This window comes from Thermobia domestica, chromosome 12 (genome assembly GCF_964235325.1).
Source record: "Thermobia domestica chromosome 12, izTheDome1.hap1.1, whole genome shotgun sequence".
Classification (NCBI taxonomy): Eukaryota; Metazoa; Arthropoda; class Insecta; order Zygentoma; family Lepismatidae; genus Thermobia; species Thermobia domestica.
Genome location: NC_137465.1, coordinates 124,405,992 through 124,430,544, shown reverse-complemented (window position 1 = coordinate 124,430,544; position 24,553 = coordinate 124,405,992). Strand labels below are relative to the sequence as shown.

Genomic DNA, 24,553 nt, shown 5'->3' with positions numbered 1-24,553 from the left:
TACAAACGATAATTCACTGCCACAGTCGATAAGAGCACGAAACTGTATCAACTTATTTGCTTCATCTTTGATATTTATGACAGCGGTGGACAACAACACCTGAGGAATTAGTTTTTGATTTATAGAATGAGAACAATTTACTTGATCTACTTTATCCTTCTTTTCAAAATGCAATAAAGTATGATGTTTTTTGTTGCATGTGTGGCAACCCTGCTTCACACTACACTTATTCACGGAACAATTTAAGGTCAAACAATTGAAACAAAGCGAATTCTTTTTCACAAAACTATGCCTATCATTCACTGACATATTTATGAACTTTTGACACTTATATAGCTTGTGGTTATTTTTACACATGATACACGACACAATTGGACTTGAATGATGCACTAACGTGTTGCTTTTTTTTTGTTTGTTTTTAAAGCAGACGTGTCTGCCGGTGACCTTGCACTCACTGCAGCTAACGCTTTGGCACGTTGTAATATGAACTCTTTCAGCTGGTCGAAAGTTGGTTGTTCGTTTTTCTTCAATGAAAGCTCCCATTGTTTTCTGGTGTTCTTATCTAGCTTCTCACCCACATGGTAAATTAAAATCACATCCCAATGTTCCACTGGAAGGCCCAAGGATTTAAGTTCACACACACACACTGAACACTATTGTCAACCAATCTTCGTAACTCACCTGATGACTCATTCTTCACAGCTGGTTGAGTAATCAACTTGCTCAAAATATGATTTGCTAGCTCCCTCACGTCTTCATATCTTGATTTAAGTAACTCCCATGCTACTTTATAGTTATCATCAGATATGGAAATAGACTGCAACAATACAGCAGGTTCTCCTGATACAGCTGTCTTCAAATACTGCAACTTTTGAGCATTTCCTAACCGATTGTTATTATGAACAGCAGCAACAAATAAGTCACGAAACGATAGCCAATCTTGCACTCTACCACAAAATGTAGGGAGTTCTAAGTCTGGCAACTTCACATCTGTGCACTGTTTATTAGATGTATTTACCTGTTCAGTATTAGGTGACTGCATATTGTACAAAATTTCTAAGACAGAGTCCAACTTATTTTGCATTTCATTAAATTCTCCGTCATATGTTGCAAACTTACTTTCACCACCCACAGAAATGAACTTTGTAATGAGCTCTGTGCAATCGCCATGTAGTTGCGTAGCACGTTCAGTGTACAACTTAATACTGAAGTTAGGCTTGTCTTTATTCTCGTTCACTTTATGTATTAACCTTGTCACTTCACGTTTCAAGACAGTTTTCTTACCTATGAGTTCTTCCATTGTTATAATTCTGCACCACTTTGACAATGCACTACAAAATGAAGATACTGCGCCACAAGTTCGCAAACCATGCACATGCACAACTGGAACAAAATCCGGTCGGTAAGGACCACTTTAGTGTTCGTGGACTGTATTATTTTTAACACAAGAGTTCGTTGTACAATATACTATTTATTATATTGTAAACACACAACTAAATACAATAATTGCTATGCATAAGCACCTACACACTATGCAGTCACACACACCACATTAACACTTATAAAGAACTATCCATTATCCAGTGTTGCCAAATACAAAACAAAAGAATAATGAAATGCGGCCGAACATATAGCATATTGATATACATCATACGAGGGTGAATTGGAAAGTTCGTGACCTGACCTACAAAATTAGAAAGTATTTGGATAAGTTATGGTTTATTTTTTTTCACGTAATCTCCCTCTACCAATATACATTTACGCCACCGCTCCGGTAACGCTTCTATATCACTGGAAAAGATTCATCGAGCTCTGCAAAATATCCCAGTACAGCACTTTTCCCCTTTACATCTGAAGAATATCGCTGGCCCCCCAAAAACTTTTTCAAGTTTCAAAACAAGTGTAAGTCCGAGGGGGACCAGATCAGGCAAATAGGACGGGTGCGGCAACAGTTCGAACTCAGAATTTCTGTCAAGGATGGAAGGGACGTGTGAAAGCGTACATTGTCCAGAGGAAACAAAATTTCTGTTACTTCCACCGCCTTAGCGCCTTATAAACTCCTCGCCTGAAACAACAGAAAAACGAAATTTTACACAGTGATTACCAACGGATATAGCTATGCAACTAACGTAAAATAGTTGCTTTCTTCTTAGTCAGACTACGAACTTTCCAATCCACCCTCGTACGTTGTCAGTCTTGTAGAAGCCAATCACCCTTAAATTATTTATTTCATAGCCTCAGGGGTAACATTTTAAAGGAAATTTAACCGTTTACATCAGCTGTAGCTTTTAGTAAGCTACATAGTATTAGGTTTTTTGCCTCCAAAAAAATCTTTCTTTTCTTTCATTTTTAAAATATTCTTTTTGGAATTTATTTCTTTTTATTGACGGTGTACAGGACGTGGTTTGTTCATTGAAGTTAATTAGAATTCGAGAATGTGTAACAGCTGAGCAAGCATATTATTACGTTACATACGAACCTGCTTTTGGTCCTTCTCTTTTCTTTTCATCTATTTTTTGTAAAGATAATAAAAATTACAGATAATTTTTAAACAAAAGTTTAATTAAAAGTATCTTTAAATAAATCAATAATGCTCCAGCAGAAGCCACATATTACAACTAAACTAATATGTATTCAGGCTAATAAGCTACCGCAATTAGTATTGTTGCTAGTAACCGTTAATCGCATTATCACGCACGAGTTAAACCCACCACCATCAGAGATAATTGCAAAGCTCTGACGTTGTGAGGTGGTGGTTAAAAAGATCCGCCCATTTCCTCTCCTGTCATCGGAAACTTATTCAGTTAATAGAGAAATTTCCGGAATTCTTCACATGCCATTGCAATATTTAAAGGATTAATTTATTTATATTAAGCATTCTTGGCTAGAAAATTGTTTCAGTGTGACATTAAAAATGTTTTAAATTACAAGTGGTATATGCGTATAGAGCACATGAGTCACAGCTAGGAAAATACGGTAAAAGCAAAACTTGGTAACTAACAGTGTATTTTGCTTTTAAACAAATAAAAATTTCTTTCAACAAAGTAAAAACTTTAATTATGATTGACTTTGAATGGTATACTTTTTAGAGGCACAAAAGCATTTTTCTCGATTTTCTCGGAAACTATGAAAATTCACTCTAATGTATGTTATCTATTTCAGCTCCATGTGGTCTATAGACTCACTCATATTTGTTGAATATTTTAGTTAAACAGAATTACGATATTTAAGAGCTAATGAGGATTTTAAGCTATACCTTATTCGCCGTACTACGTCTTATTAGTACCACAATGAAACGTTTAATGAGGTTTGGCCATAATACGTGACATGAGTTTTGTACACCAGTAATTTTTAGGTTTACAATTTTTTAAAAGTGCAATTTTATTCCCATCTAAGATGGGCAGGCCGCAAAAGGTAAAGCCTTCTGTGGGGCCATCATCATTCATTTATTGGGAGATAGGTATCAGATCTATTGATACATTTATCTGGTTAGGCAGCAGAAGCAGAAGGTAAGCTGAGGATGGTATGCCATTTATATGGTGAAACGAAGTGCAGGTAACAGAACACAAGGGTATATTATATTAGCTGCTACGATTTTGTTAATCTTCTGCTCTGGGGTACTCAGAGCGGGCTTAGACACTTAGAAAATAAAAGAGTACATTCATGAAATTATGTGCAATGGATAAATGGATGGACACAAAATATACGACGGCAGGGGTTATAGTGAGTGGTGTCCTAATCATGTTCATAGATAGTAAGATGATGTAACGTGAATATGCATGAAGTGGAAGAGCTGGAGTCTTATCTTAGAATTCCTAGAGAATTGGATAAGCGTTTACTATGCGACGTTGAATGTAACGAGAGCGAAGACTGTATAGATGGGTAAGAGTGTTGGTACAGATATGCGATGGTAGATCTTTTGTGTTGGCGTACATGGTGGTAAGGAATAAGCAATGCGTATGACATGGCGTTCAAGGATTTATAGTTTATCCTAAAACTTCTGTGGAGAAGATAACCATGCGATATGTCCATGCGTAAGAGCAGAACGAACAAGAACTTTATATTATAAAGAATAGGTTCAGTGTTAAACCCCAGTTAGTGCCTTTCAAACTGCAGGTTTACTGCAACCTTTATTTTGATTGCTTTAATAGTTTCCAAGTTATTTACTTTAAACGTACATAATTACACGATAAGATTTTTTGAATATTCAAATTTTGATGCCCCGTAGCTCCTATATTTCCGGTCCATAGCACCTTAAATTTTGCTCATTTTCATTCCTCATGATGCTCTATCCGATGTGCTATGTGGCAATCAGATTTGAGCGACAACTTGTGGGACCTTCCCGTATGAGAATTCTGTTGAGTGTGTGTCTGTAGGTATTATACCTTGCGCGTTGTTTCCACACTAACGAAACACACAGTTTTGGTTTACGCATGTATGACTTTCTTGATATAACCGTTTGAAATAAGTTTATACATGATTTTGGACAGCTCTGAAACTACATACGTCTCCACACAAGTCCAATATGAACTTTTTTGTCTTATTTTGATGTGAGGAATCACTTCTTATAATTTATCGGTAGATTTACACAGAGTATGTTGGGAACTGATAAGAAATCAAAAGCAAGCAATGAGTGTAGGTTGCCAAAGTCCCTTAACATTGGTGTCAAAAGCAACCGCTACCCTGAAATTTGAACTGGTATCCAAGTAAAGAGGCACGTAAGGTTACAAGTAAAGCACTTCTTTCTAGCGCGAAGGGTCTCTAGTTAGATCTCAAGTCATGTAGGTTAATGGTGGACAACGCCGTGTTCTATATTCTAAATGACAAGGGAAAAAATTCTGTCACATTCTCAGTCTACCAATTTCTTCATGATCAATCATGACCATTAATTATTCGCATGTTAAATGGCATAAGTGTGAGGTATAAAATCTTAAATACGCGGCATCCAAATCGATGCTTTTCGTAAACCAATGAGTACGCAACATGTATTGTCAGACATTCGGTAAATTATTTCAGTGGATTAATATTGCAACATGTTGTCAAAGTTCTAATACAACTAAGAATATACATATATTATGCTGGACAAATCAAACTCCCACATCCAAGCATTTGCAACGTCGTTTAATCTGATTGGTCAACGTAAGAACAGTGTTCAAGGTCAAACGTCAATTGGACTTCCACCCACAAAACATTTTTATTTCATCTCAGGATGCTAGTTTCTGCAGAGCTAGAAAATACACGTAGATTTATCTAAGTGTAGTTGAAAGATTTTGTTTTCCAAAGTACTTAGGGCAACTATAAACAATTCTTGTGGTTATAGAAAGCACGAAAAAAGAAGCTTATTTTTGTTTCCTTCTTAGATAAAACACAAACCACCTAGAAAAAGTTTCTCTCTGGTGAAAAGTTGGAAGCTAGAATAGAATTCTCAAATAATACGGCTTTTCTTTCAAGTATCACTAATCAACGTAGCAAGAAAAGAAATTCTTAACTAAATTTTTACATTTGCGTTGCAAACTATGCAATTGTCATATCTATTTGTATAGGTGAGAAAATACTCAAAGGATTGGATTAACTATGGAAACAAAGAGAGTTCTGATATTACAATAAAAATGCAGTTACAAAATCTATAATGCTCTTTGTGTGATTTCACAAGAGCTTTCGCTGATGGTTCGTTGAACGTAATGTTGATAGCTACAGCAGCAGCGAGAGAATTTTTCGATTACTTTTCCTATCACTCTTCTGAAACGTTTAATGTATGTATGTGGAATATCATAGAAGTATCAACTCACTGGAAGAATGAAAAAAATAAACTGAGAGGTATTATTGCTACGAAAATGATAAGCATTGTTCACCATAATACAATGCCTAACACAACTGAAACTCGAGATGTAAGCAAAAATATTATTTTAAAATTGTTAACTTGGAAGTAGAAATTCGTAAGGCCTACAGAAGTTCCTCAGAAATATTTTCGCATATTCAAACTTTAGAGATAGAAAATAAAACTGTAAATATGTCATAAATAGAAAATAGTAATAACAGTAAATTAAAGAAAACTAACATGAATCCACAACTAAATAAAATCCTCAACTTTTAAACACATCTGTGCGTAGCAAAATACATATAACCTCCCATAAACAAGTTATCTTAATGTTCTTAAAGAAAAAAAGGAAGTTATACTACCACGTTATTCATATGTCAATCCTAAGCCTTAAAAAATTAAAAGAAAATCGCTATTATGAAAATAATTACTATCATAACAAAATTACAATATACTTCCTTATAATGTTCTGACCCAATTATTTTCGGGAAGTCCAGAAAGAAAAATGAGAAAAAAATCTTTTAGTTTAACATTCCACGATTATGCTCGTTAGGCTAAAGAAGATGGATGATTTGGCACATGAATGATGATAGAAAAATTGGTGGAATGAGAAAGTGGGAGTACCTCGAGGAAACCCATTGACAAGATGTTGTCCATCACAAACTTACTTGGCCGGGGATCGAACTAGGGATCCCACGTAGCAGAGGTAAGCGCTCTACCACTGAGCCACCGTGCCTCGGGAAGTACAGAAGGAAAAACATTTGCTCCACACTGCCAAAAGTGCACAAACTACTTTTAGACACTGTAGGACACCGACACTCTTTGAACACCTCCATATGATACATATTCAGCCCTTGTAGATACTGTGTTGTCCAAGCATGTCCCAGATGTATGTACAAAATGTGTAAAAAGTATGTCATTACTTTGTATTCGAACTGTTTGCCGAGAAGAAGCGTTTTAAATATGTCATACTAGATACTATTTTCGGAGAATTAACGCTTTTGGATATGCGAAGCACACTTTATAAACACATATTTGATATATTTTCCCCACAACATCTGCACTAAAAGTGTTTAAATGCCGTTTTACTTTTTAGAGTGCATGTGATGTCCGTATCGGCATTTTCATGCTTTAGATTCTGTGTTTTTCTATTACCTACCATTTACGAAATAGGAAAGTAGAAGTATTCCCCAACAGTTATGAAAGAAACAGTTCGAATCTGCCTAGGTAAGTACTCTACATTAATATTAAATCGCGGAATTTTCGTTTGCTTTCTAAACACCTTTCATTTGCTTCAGAAACTGTGCAAATACCGGTAAACAAAGGCTGAAAGATCCGTGTAATCTCCGAACTCTGGAACGTTTGGTAAAACTGTTGACATTATGCGGGTGTATAAGATAACATCATAATCAGAGTAACTTTCTGTATAGTGATCACACTTAAAACTCTCTGTAGTATATTCCCTGAAAGAGTCGTCTAAAACTCGAAACGATCATATTGTCTAAACAAACGACCATTTTGTGACATGCTCTTACCTGCAGAAGAAATAGTAAATAACTTCTTCAACCCAACCGCTCATACCGGCAAACAAACAGATATGTCATTAAAAAAAACATTGAACGGATACTTCTTTAAACGATCACTACCTTAAAAACGCAAAATGGTCACAACATCAAAAGAATTGGTTACTGCGTCTAGTTGCCATTCCTTTAAATGGTGAATTTGTTATTTAAAGAAATGGGGCGTCCAGAGAACAAAAGGAAATCAGGTCTAATTATCAAAGCTATCTAAAGAAGAGACATTGGAGTTTGTACGATTATGAGAGTTCTTTAGATAGTGATATTCAAGATGAAATATGTTCAAAATGATCAAAAGTGAACTTGACTTCCTTGTGCATTGAACATACCAAATAATAGCGAGGACTATCACAATGCAATAGCACTTATGGTTCACTGTACTCCTTGTCAAATATAAAAAGAATAAAGGTTAAATGTAAGTCTAAGAAATAATAGTTCAAACGGGAATTTAAATAATCTACTAAATATAACAGGATTCAATGTAATGAAAATGGAAATGGTTTGTGTAACGCTACTCATCTCATATATTACTATTTAATGAAATATTTTAAATTTGGTTAGTATTGTCATGTTATTCTTCATTCCTAAAACAAAATATTAATACGAAAAACGCTGAGATGATTAATAGCATATAATAATAAAGAAAAAGTACGTCGAAAATATTGATTACTTTACTATTCTAAAAAGCACCTTTGCACACTATAAAGTTACTCAAAGAAAATATGTACATATTAATCTTTGGGTTTTGCAATAATCTGTTTTATAATATGGTGTGCAGAACAATTAAACCACAAATCCGATGATACATTAAACAAAGGGAAGAAGCCCATGAACTTATCCAAACCACAGATCCCTAGTTCTCAGAAACCGTAATTTCTTTTATCATAAAATGTGTAATCTCATAAATTTATATAATGAGCATTTTTTTCAAAGACTAATGTTGTTCAGAAAAAACACGACTTCTCTTTTAAAGGCTTTTTAATAATATACGACGTATTAATAATGGTATTTGAAACAAACGTATGAAAAAGACATTTCTTGATATTTTTTAAAGGTGAATACACTTTTTAAAAGTAAGACTGTGATGAAGAATTCTGAACATGAAGACTTACATTCAATGTAGTATGCTGCCATGAAGCAGTCTATTACTTGTCTGCCATTAATGTTTTGATAAATATTTTCTTAATCTGAATATTTCGATAAACTTAAAGGCGAGAATTAGACCTATGATTCTAAAGAAAATCTACTATCTTTAATATACAGATTAATAGAATGCAATTAACCTGGGAACTATGGCGGTACAGGAGACGGGTTGGATTTCTGGTGGGAGCTCGTGCCGTTCGGACAACATGTTTACATGTAGGCCTAGTCTCATATGTAAGGTGTTTAACAAGGCGTTAAAATCCAAATCAACGAATCAACCAATTGCTCATTATGACATTGGATCACATTTAGGTTGATATAGTACAGCTTCTATTTGTCACAGGATTTAGACATTTTATTTATGAATCTTTTCCAGAGCGTAGTGGATCATTCTTCATACAGAGTGCAGCATTCATTTACATCAACGATGATTGAGGACGAAATCTGCACCGAGCATTCTGATCTAAAACCGATTATAGATGTTCAATAACGTCGAAGTCAAGAAATCTTGCGGGCCAGAGCAGATTCGTCAAACTATGCTTCAGCATGTCTAACTATTTGGAACGTTGAAACTGTGTTATTATTAGGAAATACTATTTATATCATAGGATGCACTTGCTCATCAAAATTGTTTGCGTAATCACTGGCAGTATTTTTTCTTTGATTATACTAATAGGTCCAATGAGGAAAGTGAAATTGGTGTTCACACTAGCGCAAAGACGTCATCATGTTTAACAGTAAGGAGCTGGGCCCCATAATATACGACTGTTGGTGTTCTTCGTACATGATCCTTGTATGCTGATGCAAACAAAAGGAAATGTAGCTTATCGGACAATTCAATACTACTTTCTTTCAACTATCAAGAGTCCGCGCTTTATATGACAAGCTCAATTTGTGTTCTGCTGCAGCTTTAGGGCATGGAGCAACAATAAATAAATGAATAAGTGCTTAGATACTTTTTCAAATGACTTTTGTTATTATTTAATATGTTCAAAATTATTCACAAGATTCTACCAGTTAAGAAAATATGTATATATTGCATCCTAACAATGTCTAATGGAAACTATTCTAAATGTTCGAAATGTACCTAACTTTTTGTGTCCAATGAGTACACAGGTACAAACAGCTTGTAAATGTGCAAGTGGTATTATGTAAAATGTGTTAACACTGTTTAAAAGTCTTAACTTTGAGCAAGGCAGTGATATTCTGTTACTGTATTATTCACAGGTTGTCACTGATTATTTGCTGTTCCTTATTCACATAGATATTTTCTCACTAATGTTGTTGCTGATCCTAATTCATATAGTATTGCCGAGCGAGAGTTAGCGAGTGAAGGAGGGTTAGAGCCCCGCAGGGCATGTTGTTTTCTGTCTTTCGTTCTTGGGAACTGTAACTGTACCTACGGGAACCGGTTCAGATGAATCGGTTATTGTCACTGCCTTGCCTAAAGTAAAGACTTGCCGTCATTTCTGCCTGTGTATTCATTGGACACATTTTGAACACTCGTAGCCCAGTTTCAATTAATCACTATTTTAGTAAATATTCTAGACATTTTTGTTCACTGACATAACACTTTAGAGTATTTTTGGACTCGTTGAACCATGACCAAACGTCGTTTCTAAATAACAGTCTCGAATAGTCCAAATCATGTTCAAACACTGATTTTTTCAGTGTGGTATTTTTTAGAGGCATCAAGAAAGTTCCAGTGCGGTTAGGTTCTGGTGTCAGTTCTACCGCTTTAACTCTGGAACAGTTTTAGCACTTTAACTGCGACAGTTGTACCACATTAGCTCCCCGACTGTTGTACCGTATTAACTGCTACAGTTATACCATCTATTGCGAGAATTTTACCACATTATCTCTGCGATTTGTGTCTCACATTAACTTTGCGATAGTTGTACCACATTATCTCCATGACAACTTCTTCAATTTTTGGCGATTCCTCTCTCCTAGGCTTTTTTTCTTTTTCACTATCCCTCTTCTGTGATGATATCTTACAATTCTGTCGTTATCTGGCACACTATTTCTCTTGATTTACGAAATACCTTTATCAGTCTCAAATAGTTTTGCTCCAACTAACATTAAATTTATAATTTCTCCGTTTGGAAACCAAAGTCTCCCATTTTGTATCACCAGCACCTGACCTATTACACTCAAGAATCCATACTTCACTACCTCGTACACTGCTCGACATCATCCAACACACCAGTAACATACACAAATGTGTGTTATGAACGTTACCATCTCACGAATGTTATACCTAATAGGGTTTCCATTGTTTTGACAATTGTCTGTATATCTTGATTATCCATGAACAAAAACGAAAACGATGGATCTAATGTTTAAAACATAAAAAGTAGATTATAATCATCTTATTTTATATGTATGTTTAAGCCATTCTAATGTGCCTACCTATTTCTCTTAAAACACTTCAACATATGGTGGCCTACGGTTGTTAGGATCTCAATCCATGGTAACAAGATCAATACTTCGTTGATTATTCTGTCACTAGTTTGTTCTTTACAGATGAACATGACTTGCCAAAATATTTATGGATGTAGTATTGGAGCCATTTATATAAACAACATACAGTATACCTGTATCTAATGTAGCTCGGCCCTATTAAAGTTTATTTACTTATCTAACACTTCATCATTAATTGAATGTTTCTCCTCTCTTCTTCGCGACTACGTATATTTAAGCACTCCCAGTCATTTTACATCAAATTTTAGGAGCCAAAAGAAACAGTGGGCTCTATGGACATTTCTAACATCTTGTTTTGTTAACACTATCGACTTTACTGTAAAAAAAAAAAAAAAAAAAAAATCCAGCTGAACCTACTGGAATTTGGGAACCGGCTTGTGTATAGCCCGCTCTCCCCAGTTCTTTGTCACCGGAACTGGAAGCGTCACTACTACTACTAGTGCTGCTGCTGCTGCTGCTGCTACTCCTCCTCCTACTACTACCACTACTACTACTTCTTCTTCTTCTTCTTATATCGAGAACAGAACCCAACCAACCCCTGCGGGGCTTCTAACCCGTTCCTACTACTACTACTATTATTGCTACTAACTACCACTACTATTGCTACTAACTACTACTACTACTACTACTGCTACTACTACTAATACTACTACTACTACTACTACTTATGCTAAAGCTTCCTTACCACAAGATTTACATCTTAAATCTTTATAACATGCGATTCCGATTTATTATGAACTAGAATGATTCGTTAAAAATCACTGGGGGGAGCGGGCTATACTCAATCCTGGGAAACTTTCTTAAAATATATGTCATAGACTTTGTGTTGTAAAGATATATTCAACTAATAAACAAACAAATAAACAAATGAAGCTTATTGTCTCCGTAGGATGACAAAGATTCTTATTCTATGGCGCACAATGGTAAAACTTCTGCCACTTTCGGTTTTAATAGACAGATTAGAGTGAAAATAGATTATGTATTTGGAACACTGAAATGATTACAGATACTCCATCCTTGCTATCTACAACGGTTTTCGTTCTATGGCGATCAATGTTAATGCTAAAAATGATTGATTTGTGCCGCTTCCAGTTTGAACAGAGTGTTAAGAGAGAACATAATACCTTTTCTTAGAACGCTAAAACGATTGCGAAAAGCCGCTTCTCATCCTTCGCCATCTATTATCGTTTCCGTTCTAACTCAAATCAAAATTGAAACCAGAAGTTGCAGTGTATTTCAATCACTTTGGGCATTTGCAGAGCGCTAAGGATGGAGAAAAAATGTACAATATTTTTGGACCCTTAATCGATTGCAGAAAACCGCATCTCTATATGTATTACCGTTTCACTCTACAGCGAACAGCATTAGAACCGGAAATGATAAATTTCTACACTTCCAATTTGAGTATCTGGTCTAAAAACAAACTCGATACATACTTTTGACCCTGTTTATTATGACCAGATTTGGTTATGATTAATTAGGCATTTCTTGAGATATTTTGTCATTCGGACGAGCGGACGGAAGGACATGGTAAATAGATGAAAGATTTTTGCTAAACCCAACTCCTTATATGTTTAATATAATAAGTGTTCAAGTTGGAAAAAGTAATTAGTAAAAGTGTTGAATTAATGACGAATTTAAAAACTTCTTGGACATATTGAGTCGCCATTTTGTTTTAAATAATATCAGTAAAAGAAATCAACATGCATTTCAACAACTAAACTTTGCGAAATAATAACTAAACTTTCTTACCATAGCACTTAGGACAAGGATGTTTATTTGTTATTTCGTTAATTGTTTTATTATCGTAACTTCCTTTTTTCTTTCCGTTTAGCTTGTAGATCACAAAAGTGAAACATAAACTCCAATCAATATAATCAACAAACTATTTAAGTATTCATCTTTGTACAAAAACTGTAGAGTGCAGACCCACTTTGAACTAACTTCGAAAGATTATTTATCTCGTACTATGCGTATGCAATTTAGTGACTATAAACTTCTGAAAAATTTCTTAAACATTCTTTTCTTATGCACGTGTTCTCGAATAAATTGCATATTGAAAGAACGCCGTTCCATTACATTCGAAGGGTTTCTCTACGTAAGCATTCCAGATCGATTTCCGCTTGAGAATTTGAAGTGCTAATATATTTATATCAGTTGCAGTCTCACGAAGGGTAAAAGATCAAACTTGATGCAGAGAATCCTTAGTAAATCATTCAGAAACTCCTGGCAACTTGCAAACAAAGTTTGTTTCGCAAAGTTTTTGCATAAATATTTAAAACGCGAAAGTGGATTAGCAGTTCGTCATCATGCTACATTTTTGAAGTTTTAAGATACGTATCGTTTTCGTTTGATTAATAATTTACTTATTAATATCAACAGATGTGCACTATTACACATATTCTATTTATCTTTTATAATATTGATTCAATATAAACTTTGAGAAATAATACTTCTAGGTATTAATCTTTTTAAAAAATGTGTAAGAATTTATTTATGCTTTACATAAAAATAGAACATCTAAATACTTTGTGTAAATATTACGGTTATAGTAACTGCAATACATTTTTCTTAATTTTGTAACACATATCCTAGTTTTATTTATGCATATAGTATTTAGGAGTTGATTAATATGGCCAACAAAATATTCATTAGCAAAGTAATCACTACCTTCGGCAATCTATACTGCATATAATAGAGGCTGAGGCTGAAACATAACACCGACGTAGAGGGTGTATAGTAGAGGGAAAGTGCAAAACCTTGCTGTACCTCTGCGCGGAGTTGAAAATAGTGAGATTGTACCATTCTGATCTGAATGAAAACCTTTCGCTAATGAAGAAAATTAGAATCTACGTAAATAAATGGAAGAAGTTGCTTCGGTATGAATGTTAAATCTTCGTGGCAAAGTGTGCAAGACTTTCAAAATGTCAAATAAGATCAATACTGAAGGCATACGTTTGGTAAAATTGTTAACGAGAAGAGTAGGAAGTCTGTAACTTATCAGCTGTACTATAGGACGGGAAGAATCCAGCTCGAGTGGTTGGTAGAGTCTTCTCTGCTTGTAGGTGGTTATGGAAACGTTTCACTAAGATGAGTCCTTGTGTCTTGCAAAGCTATAGAATGATCAGATTATGCAGCAGATCGGATCTTTGCGAGGTTTTAGAAAGAAAGTAATTATTGCAAATTTCTATTGGGTTGATAAATTGACCGTCGATAAAATTATGGTGTAAAATAAAAGAAGAAGAAACAGAAACGCTCGAGATGCACGAAGAAGCCGGTGATATGTAATATAATCCTCTTCTAGAGTAGTGTTGTATCGGTGTTAGAAAGCAGCAGTAGTAATGCCATCGGATGTGATGGAAGCAGTAACCTAGAGTGTAGTGTCAAGCTAGTAGTCGAAAGCAGACTAAAGTGATAGTTACATAAGAGAACAATCTTGAAAATATGATTATCTGAAGAGTGAGTGAACAGAATACAGAGTAAATATTTACTTCAGATCGTCAGCAAAGAAGTCGCCTTTTCTGCATTGGTTGTTGGTAGCTGGCCTTCAATTTCTACAGGGTACTATGGGGCTTGATTTTGAAAAGTGAGATGCTTAAATTGATTTCAGAATTTAGTTGGATTATTTCATGACGTAAGAGATTACAAGAGATTCACCAGTCAAGACATTTGCAGTCTATGATGGAGTCTTAATCTGACGTTGATATTGGATTTGTAGAAGAATAAAATGTTTGTCATATGTGTGTCACAATTCTGTTAAATATTCATGTCAGCGGTGAAGAAAAGCATGGGCGTGAGCTTGTAAATTAAGTCTGGATGATTGATGGACACATTTTGGCACTACATGATCTGTAGCTCGAGACAGTAAGTCAGTAGGAGTGGGTGAAAAATCCTCAAGAGATTCTACTGTGATTAGAGTAAAGACGGTATCTGGAAGATGTTCAATAATAAAATGTGCTGTTCTGGTCACAACGAGCTTTACAAAAACTATGCTTGGGCGCAGACGATTATGTAAACGTGTTGCCTTTCAAGGGTGGAGTAACATAGAGAAGTATTGGTGGATGGTCACTATCCACGAAAACCAAGAACGTCAATAGTAGTAAGAGGCAGCAGACTGTTAGGGATAATTGCAACGTCAGGACTAGTGCCACTTTCCGGACGTGTAGGATGTGGTAGCTGCAGGAACAAACTATGTGTGGTTTGAAGAAAATTTAGAAATCGGTGTTTTCGAGCTGCTGTGAGAGAATGCTAGTTGATGTCTGCTTCGGGTATATATGTTCGAAAGCTAAGGTTTAAGTAGGTCGAAAAGCGATAAGGAAATTGTTCGCTATATCATAGATGATACAGAAGGTTTGGTGGATATAGCTACACCACCTCGTATAATGTTTTGAGCTTAATTAGGATGGGTTAGATGGTAGCGTAGAAGAAAGAAATAGTCTAATCGTTGTAAAAGTTTTCACTGAGAAATATGCTACCTGCATAGAACTGCGTTGCCAATGTTTCTGAAGGAACTCCCAGTCCTTGGGTAACAAATAATATTAGAAAATAGCAGTCCTCCTCCTGTTCTTGGCTTCACATTTCAATGCAAAAGTACTTTAAAGAAAATACTGCTGGATTTTAATATATTTTCGACAGTTGGTGACGGTAAAAAGGAAGGTTGGTGGTTGCAGAAATACTGTTGAATGAATGAATGTCCTGTACTTATAAGTCTTTGAAATTGTTGACTTACTTCGTACTTCTACGTTATTTATTTCATTAGAAAGGATTGAACTTGAATATTAACAGACGCAACAGGATGAAGTGTTTGATTATGCAATACGTGAATTATGTAAGGTAGACAAGTTCTTTCTTTTTTGGTAGAATCTAAACGACTTGATAGAATTTTGTGAAGAAGGTAATACAAAGAACAGCGCTGACAATATGACTTATAAGTCAGCATTGTCAGTTTACGAGTACATGTGGGTGTGGAGTGTTTATGTCCATACAAATTCTCAAATTTCCTGATTGGAAAAGCACTTAAGAACATCCAGTAGAAATTCACATTGCTTTCTAAGCTCAGTACATGGTTTTTATTTCAATGTTACGCATTTCCTATCGGATGTTCTGTAACGTCATAGTTTGGTGCTCAAATTCGCAGTAAATCACGAGGAGAGGAGAACAAGGTAGGTAGTCTGGCGTTAAGAAGAAGCAAAGAGGATAAGCAAAAGAGCGTGGTCATGGTTTTGCAGGTAGAACACTCGTGGATTTCGTAACTATGAGTACCTTGCTAACAGGAACGTACGCAGGGTGTGGGTCCTTGAAGTCCGGACCTCCCCAAAAATTTCAACTTTTGTGTGAATTTAGACTAATTTTAGGGGCAATTTTAGGAATTTTAATTCAAAATACCCTCATATTGAGTTTGGAACCCCCCGAAAAAATCCCGCCTACATTTCTGCCTTCTAATATATGTTTATCTTATTCCCTTACCTCGTATTCTCTCCTATAAACTCCTGACTATCCTACCTAATGAGAGATAGGTCGAAGTTCTATAATTACTTATTTCCTGCCCTACTTATACCATTAAAACAAACCTTCTTATACCAAAACTCCCTGTTAGTCATATATTCTTACCTCACTGTCCTCGAAGTCAGTGGTCAGTAGAAAACAGTATTTTATTAATGTGGTAGGTACCATACTATACGTTTTAAGGACTTATTTAGGGGATTTAGGAATTAGATTTTTCCCGCATCTAAGGCCATTTAGTCCGTCACATATATGAGGGATGATGTCGCTCGACGAGCACACTATCCGATGAAAGGGAAGGAAGAAAGGATTGGGGAAAGAAGAAAGAGGCCTGGAATAATTATGGTAGGTACCATCCCGGCATTTGCCTGGTGTGAATAAGGGAAAAACAGAAAAAAACATCAATCAAGATGGCTGGCCTGAAAAAGCTGTTACACTTTTTCGACCGAGTGTTCCCACCGGAAATCGAGCCTCACGCACCAAATGCGGGAACATTTTAAGGACTTATTACAGAAAAAGTAAGTCCAAGAATAAATATATTGGACACATTTTAGGACAAATAATATAGTACAAATTAGCTGCAGAAACATAAAATGATGTATAGTCCTGTCCTGGACATTCATCTTGCTTTAAAAACCATATTCTAGCAACTATAAACCATATTCTAGCAACTATTTTGGCTCTAAATAAAGGACGCAATTGGTTAAGTAAACCTCACACTTATCTAATTTAATTCTGACTATGTGCAAGAGTACAGTGCTTCATAGAGGTGAGTAATCAGTCCTTTTTTTTACAAGTCTGTACACATTACAGTGTGGATACATACAAGTTTAAAATAATCAAATATTCTTTTTATTATTATAATCGCTGAATCCTAATTATTCTAACAAATTTAAAATAATCAAATATTCTTTTTATTATTATAATCGCTGAATCCTAATTATTCTAACTAACTGTTAATAGACAAATAAATGTGGCATCTTGCGTTGAAGATAACCTATATTTCTGTAACATCACTCGTCTAAAATTCTAAGTATGCAATTCTATTCATTTTTAAACTAATACTAATTCAGGCGGAATTAACGACAAATACGGTAATTCAGAATTGACAAAATGGCAATAAGTGAAACATTTACTAGTAGCATAGAAAATCAAAATTAATAGATCAGGTCTCGTGTAAAATCATAGAATATTATTTATAAAGTATCAACTATTACTTACTTGTTATAGAGAACAATGTCAGGCAACCATATGTGTTCGGATGGGACATACAACTCCGTCACTCCACCATATTCCGCAGGATCCCACTCGAATTTGTGATCTTGCCATTCCTATAAACATAAGAATGTGTTAGGAGAAAACTGGATACATGTTAATTTAATTGCTTATTTTATAAATGCGTACTGAAAGTATAATGTTTTATGTAAAATGTGTAAAATTTTATGAATACCAAAATATGAAGTATTTATCGAAAGGACAAAATTATAGCTTGACATCTAGACATGGAAGTTTGTTTCTAGATGTCACAGACAGCGTAAATAAACATTACAAGCATTAATTCCAAAATACCCCTTTCAATTAAAAATTTCGTTTTCGTATTTAAAGGTGAAATAACTAGTTGAGATGTGATAATATGTCTTTAACGCATATATCCATTATTGAAATATGTGAGAAACTCTAACGAAATTACTTGGTGTTTTTCAGGGAGAAAAGTATAATAATTTGACAATAGTTTGTGTATAGTATGATAGTGAAATAATTATGTTTATATCTGAATGTTCAGAAATTAGACATATTATAGACTTTAATTACACAATGCATGATACTTTTAGGTCTCCATGTATGAACCATACTTAATGTATCATAAAATTTAATTCTTGATACGTTGTTTATGGTAATAAAAAAAACTATACGAGATTTTGATAAGCTTGACAAACTCAGTCACGGGAGTCTAAGTTCCCTAGAGTTCCGAGAACATCTCACCAAAATTAGAGCCTCAATTCAGGAGCTTGAAAATATTTACCTCATCTGGATCTGTGATATTGAATTCGGAGAAATACATATTCTGATATACGTGTCTCTGAAAGCTCTTTTAATGACATTTTATTCTCTCATGCACATCATTTTGAAAGAAACAATTAATAATTGTTGAATTCGCACTTTCCTAGACTTTTCAGAGTAGAATTTCATGACTTCATACAAATAAATATGATGGCCATATTCTGTACACTAAAAAGCCCCACATAACAAATATTATGCGTTTATTCCGAAAAGTTCGGAGAAAAAGGTCCTTTTTCTTCTAATTTTCTGTCATGGTGTCCAACAATTTTCAAAAAATATTTTCATGTCCACTGCATACTGAATTCTTACTCCATCTTTTTGGAGTAAAAATTTCAGTATTTGTGCAAGTAAATGAAATAACAATATGATATGCAACACAATTCCTACATACCGGATTTAGTAGTTTTATATCCAATAGTTCAGAAGAAATATGTAGCTGTAGAATATTTTCCATCCCCATCTTTAAGAGTTAAAATTTCTAACATTCATCCAAGTGAATGTTGTCTAGGGAATTAATAAGTGGACTGAGGTCAGTCATCACAAACGCCGTAGACATTCAGAAAAAGACTGGGATGTCTAGTCAGTCAGTGTTGTGTTGCTATAAGTACACAATGCGTTGTTGAACAGGATTGGGTGAAATTGTACCATGGAGAACACACAATTGCAAGTGATTTTCCCTTATAAGTTTAAACGTTCTGCACATCTAACTACTAATAATATTAGCAGTGCATTTGGATCAAACGTGGTGAATGCCCACATCATACGAAGATAGTTTCTGATATGTTCTGCCTGTGACAACATCCGAAATAAGCTTCCGACTAGCAACATGTTCTTATAAACTTGTCGAGAACACCGTGGATAAATTGACAGCTGACAATCAGGATGGTAGTCTCGACGTGTAGAATTCTCTGAATGTACTGAATATCCAGAAAGTGCACAGGATTGTCACTTTTGATGAAAACTTATTTTTGCATGATTATAGTAAATGATCAAAATAGCGGTTGGATTGTGATCAATGTCCAGGACTGATACTTTTTCACTTCCAAAAAGTGTTGTTGCTAGTACAGTCCTCTATAGTGAAATTGATCCATTGCATTTTTCTCCATTGAGCTGAAACAGTCACTGGTAATCGTTACAGTGTTAAACTTCACGAAATGCATCTCAAACTTCTCTGCAAGAGTTCAGGGACGGTTAACAAACATGTTGTCATACGGTATAACACGAAAATGAACACCTACATTTTACTGCAAGGACGGTGCAATTTCTGCACGAGTTTCAGTGTGAAGTTCTTCCACACTCAAAATCTTCTTGGTAGAAAACATTTTTCATGACTAGGCGATGCAACTTGTGGTTGGGAACTTCTTTATATCGCAGACTATAGATTTACTTAACCCTGGAATCAAATCATTAGCTGAACATTGGAAAAATAGTGTGACTATAGCCGAAGATTAGTTTGTCCTACCAGGTATTGTCATTTTCATCTCTTTTGCCTTTAAAAGTAATACATATCCAATATTACCAATATCTTATTATAGCAAAAACTAGTGACGGAAGTCTTCTGAGAAAGAAACTGCCAGGGTACTTTGAGTATGTGTGCAATGTTCCTTCATTTTAGTCGTGTAACAGCTTAAGGATGTATTGATAGAATAATGTCATAACCTGTGGTTAGCATTAGTGTGTGAATTTTGCGACAAATCTTGTTGAAACCATAGACAAGGAAAATACAAATAATATGTAAAGTCTGCCAAAACTTGAAATGGCAGGGTGAGGGTAATGGGAGGTTATTAACACAGGAGAAAGACAACGTTCTACCGTTGGCAGCCATCCGTATAAGAATCCTCAAATACGAAAATAAGAGTTATACAATAGAAAAAGTGTTTTAGTGTTTCTTTTAAAATCATATTAAAGAAGAGTCTTACATTAACCAGTTTCAATGGTAGTGTATTAACGTAACTCAATATTTACTATTTTAAAGAATATTTTAGAATACAAAGGTTTGATTACAATTGTTCAAAAAAGTACAAATTCCAAATGTGAAAATTCATATTAAACGTACTAAAATAATTTAAATAATATATAAAAAATAAAATCCACTTGTCTGCTTGAAAGAAGACCCAGAACAATATTATTAAAGTCAGAAGACCAGAAAACTATTAAAACATAAAATTGTAATCAAGTGCGTAAGTCGGATCAAGTGTTAAAACAGGTAAGTAATTAATACTTTCCAATCAGAGTATATGCGTGTTTATTAAAATAAAAATACGGCGTAACAGTTTCAATAACTTAACGTCTGATGAAGAAAACGTTAAGTTATTGAAACTGTTACGCCTTATTTAAATTTTAATAAATAAGTCTACACTCTGGACAGGAAAGTATTATTTAAGTAGTAGTTTCAGAGTCAAGATGAATAAATAAACAGATAAGATTTAACAGTACCATGTTTTCTTTTTTCAGTGAGGCTTCATTTTTCGTCATTAAGTAAGTAATTGTATGTAGAAAAACACTCAACAATACTAATTGGTGATAGCCGTGATTGGTCAGTTTGATGTTGTCACCTTTCTTTGCTTTCTATTTTATAGTTTTTGCCTAAAGAGACTGCACTGAAGCGAAACTAACGTGAAGTCGCACGTGGTCAGTGTTTTTTGTTTAATTATTTTAAGAATAACGTGTATCAAAGAAGCCAAAAGAAGTTTAGAAAATTGCAAATATGTAATGACATTGAGAAAAAGATGTAAAAAAGGTGCTTGTATTGAAAAATCTAGCTAGGTACAAAATATAAAATTCACAGTTAAATATGTTTATTTCATGTTTTCATCGCAAAACAAGACAGTTTGGGCATCTTAATAGCAAACAAAGGACCCCGCACTTTTCTTATGGAAAGTGGCTTTCGGCTAATGTTGTTGAAACTTTGCTGGTTGATAGTTCTTAACATGTGGATCAAAAGTCTCAATGGGCACAAAGACCGAAATCCACTCCTTCCCCCCAAAAAACCGCCTCCAAGTAGCTGGGAGGGAAGAACTGATTTCAGCATGTAAAACAATTTGTTGTTTTAATCAACTCAACAAGGACCCCAAACAACCACATGTTAGACTATCAAACTACCCCACTTGATACCGCCCTTTGCCCCCCACATGTCCCCCCCGCGAATTACCTTACGGATGTTCCATATTACTGTAGTTTATAGTTGCGCGTATGTGTTGAAATACGTACAGTTTTGGTCTCACCGACGATATAATGGGTTTCACGTATCGCTGATTACGAATCTGAGGTGAGAGTTCTAGAATTCAAGATGGAGGATCAATATGGCGGATCAAAAACACGAAACTCCTGAATGTAGCCACAAATAGCGTTTTACTAGGGTATTTTGGGTCGTTGGTTACGAATCTGAGGTCAAAATTCTTGAATTCAAGATTGTAGATCCAATATGGTGGATAAAAACGTCGAAGCCACAAACCGTAGTAGACTAGAGTGTTTTTTAAATCGCTGTTTAAGTACGCAACATTCCTTGATACTTCAGCCACCACGTAGAATTATTCTGCACCCTTGCCCTTTACCAAAACCCACCACAGATATCTTAATGCTGAACGGTGTTAAAATAATTCATCAATTATCTGTTCATTATTTTCATCATTTCGGTTTGCCGCATCTAATGTGGTACTTAGCAATGACCCAAAATACCCTAGTAAAAAGCTATTTGTGGCTACATTCAGGAGTTTCGTGTTTTTGATCCGCCATATTGATCTTCCATCTTGAATTCTAGAACTCTCACCTCAGATTCGTAATCAGCGATACGTGAAACCCATTATATCGTCGGTGAGACCAAAACTGTACGTATTTCAACACATACGCGCAACTATAAACTACAGTAATATGGAACATCCGTAAGGTAATTCGCGGGGGGGATATGTGGGGGGCAAAGGGCGGTATCAAGTGGGGTAGTTTGATAGTCTAACATGTGGTTGTTTGGGGTCCTTGTTGAGTTGATTAAAACAACAAATTGTTTTACATGCTGAAATCAGTTCAATCCCCCCCCCCCCCAGCTACTTGGAGGCGGTTTTTTGGGGGGAAGGAGTGGATTTTTTTACTTTGTGCCCATTGAGACTTTTGATCCACATGTTAAGAACTATCAACCAGCGAAGTTTCAACAACATTAGCCGAAAGCCACTTTCCATAAGAAAAGTGCGGGGTCCTTTATTGCGCAGCATCTATAATTTCCAGTCTACTTATTGTGTACTTCTAGTCTTTTCCTTCGCAGCTGCTGTGACTCATAAGCAGCCGTCTTGCACTTTCCTTTGCTTGTTGCTTCAAGACACACAGAAACGACAGTGTCACTTCATCTCGACTTTACTCGAACTTGATTGTTATTTGCTCAGCGCATTCGAATTTCAATTGTGAATATGGAAAGAGGTACGTCTCTGTATTCTTTGTCTGTGGCAGAAACTCTCTGTAAAACTATGAGCGACTCGCCATTCTAAAACCTGTCAAGATGGTACTCCTCAAACAATTACAAAATAAATAATACAAAGTAGCCAGTGGCTAGGTCTTTCTCTGGAAGGGAAAATCAATTCATGGCATGATATGATATGACTTGAGGCGTTGTTAAGACGTGTAATGAGATTATTGCTATATGTGTTTGATAGCTGTATTGAACATGTATTTAGGTGTACGCAAAGCCTAATTTGGGTTTGATGTGGCCGTAAGCTAATGAAGGTAATGGAGCCTTTATATATCCAGCTGTCATCTGTTGATGACAAATTGTCTCTGTATTTTGTGTTAAATATATACTATATGACAATTTGTGGACCTAATAGATATCTAAAGTCACTTACACGTGACAGAATAACTATTTCATCAAAATAAATTGGTGATATTTTAGGGAGCAGCTAGCAGGAGGTGTCCTATTAATTACATTATAAGAGCCTACAGAAGACAAAACACTACTGCTGTTCTATTTTATTTCTTTTTATCTTATATTTTTTATATGCTCAACCAGTTTTTCCTTTAAATTTTTTGGGTCCCGTAAAAGAGTGCGGCACTAAGCTGTAGCTTGCTTAGCTTATACGTAAATCAGGCACTAGGTGTGCACTTATGGAATTTCTGTTGTGAGTGTTTCTTGGTGAGTAGACTAGGTTTTGATTGGCTAAGTATGTAGCTATTATGAAATACAAAGCAAAGTATTTAATTATGTTCTTTGTAGCTTTACAAGTTCTTGACTTACACTTACAACTATTAGTTCTATTGCTTGTTCGACTTCGCAGTGTTTCCCCTGTTAGTGGTTCTTCCGGATGAAAGATTCGTCAGCCGATTGATGGCCTCTTTGCTGAGAATAACAGCTAACATATTTGCTGAGAATGACTTGATTAATAGAAACTGTATACAGAGAAACTCCAATTACTCGGATTAATGAGTTCTGGAGGTAATCCAGGAATGCACAAATTCATATATTTGAGGAAATCATAAAAAAATATGTTCTAATATAACAAAAACAACTAAAACAGCTTTTGCTTAATAAAAGAGTAAACATAATAGATGCTTAAGATAAGGTTGCTTTTACTTAAAAAAAATAAAAGTACAGGAAATTCAAATTAAATACATTTTAAGGTTGGTTTAAATAGGAATTTGAAGTAAAATTATATATAATATATAATGAATACATATAGTTTCATTTCATGCTCATTAATATATTTTATTTTAAATGAAATTTTTATTTCCTGATGTCGATCCGGATATTCGGTGATAAGAATGACATGAGTTAGAATAATTAGTTATACTAGAGTGGATTATTCTGAATGTTCTTCTTATAAAAACTTTGGGTACTTGTGGACATTTGCTACTGTGTGTGCGATGACTATTAGTCTGTGCATGTGGCGCAGAAGAACTCATGAATTGGCTAGTAGCATTTATTGGAACATGAAATAATTCACTCTACTTCTTCTTCTTTCGTAAGCAAAGAAGATTAGGACGGTCA

General features: G+C 35.0%; 1 protein-coding gene across 1 annotated transcript in view; it reads right to left on the bottom strand.

The window, feature by feature from the left end:
• Positions 1-24,553, bottom strand: part of LOC145666618 (acetylcholine receptor subunit alpha-L1-like) — a 574,605-nt gene that overhangs the window by 165,055 nt on the left and 384,997 nt on the right. Inside the window, exon 3 of the mRNA XM_081734056.1 lies at positions 17,746-17,855. Coding sequence (XP_081590182.1) covers positions 17,746-17,855 — 110 coding nt within the window. The remainder of the gene's footprint in view (positions 1-17,745; positions 17,856-24,553) is intronic.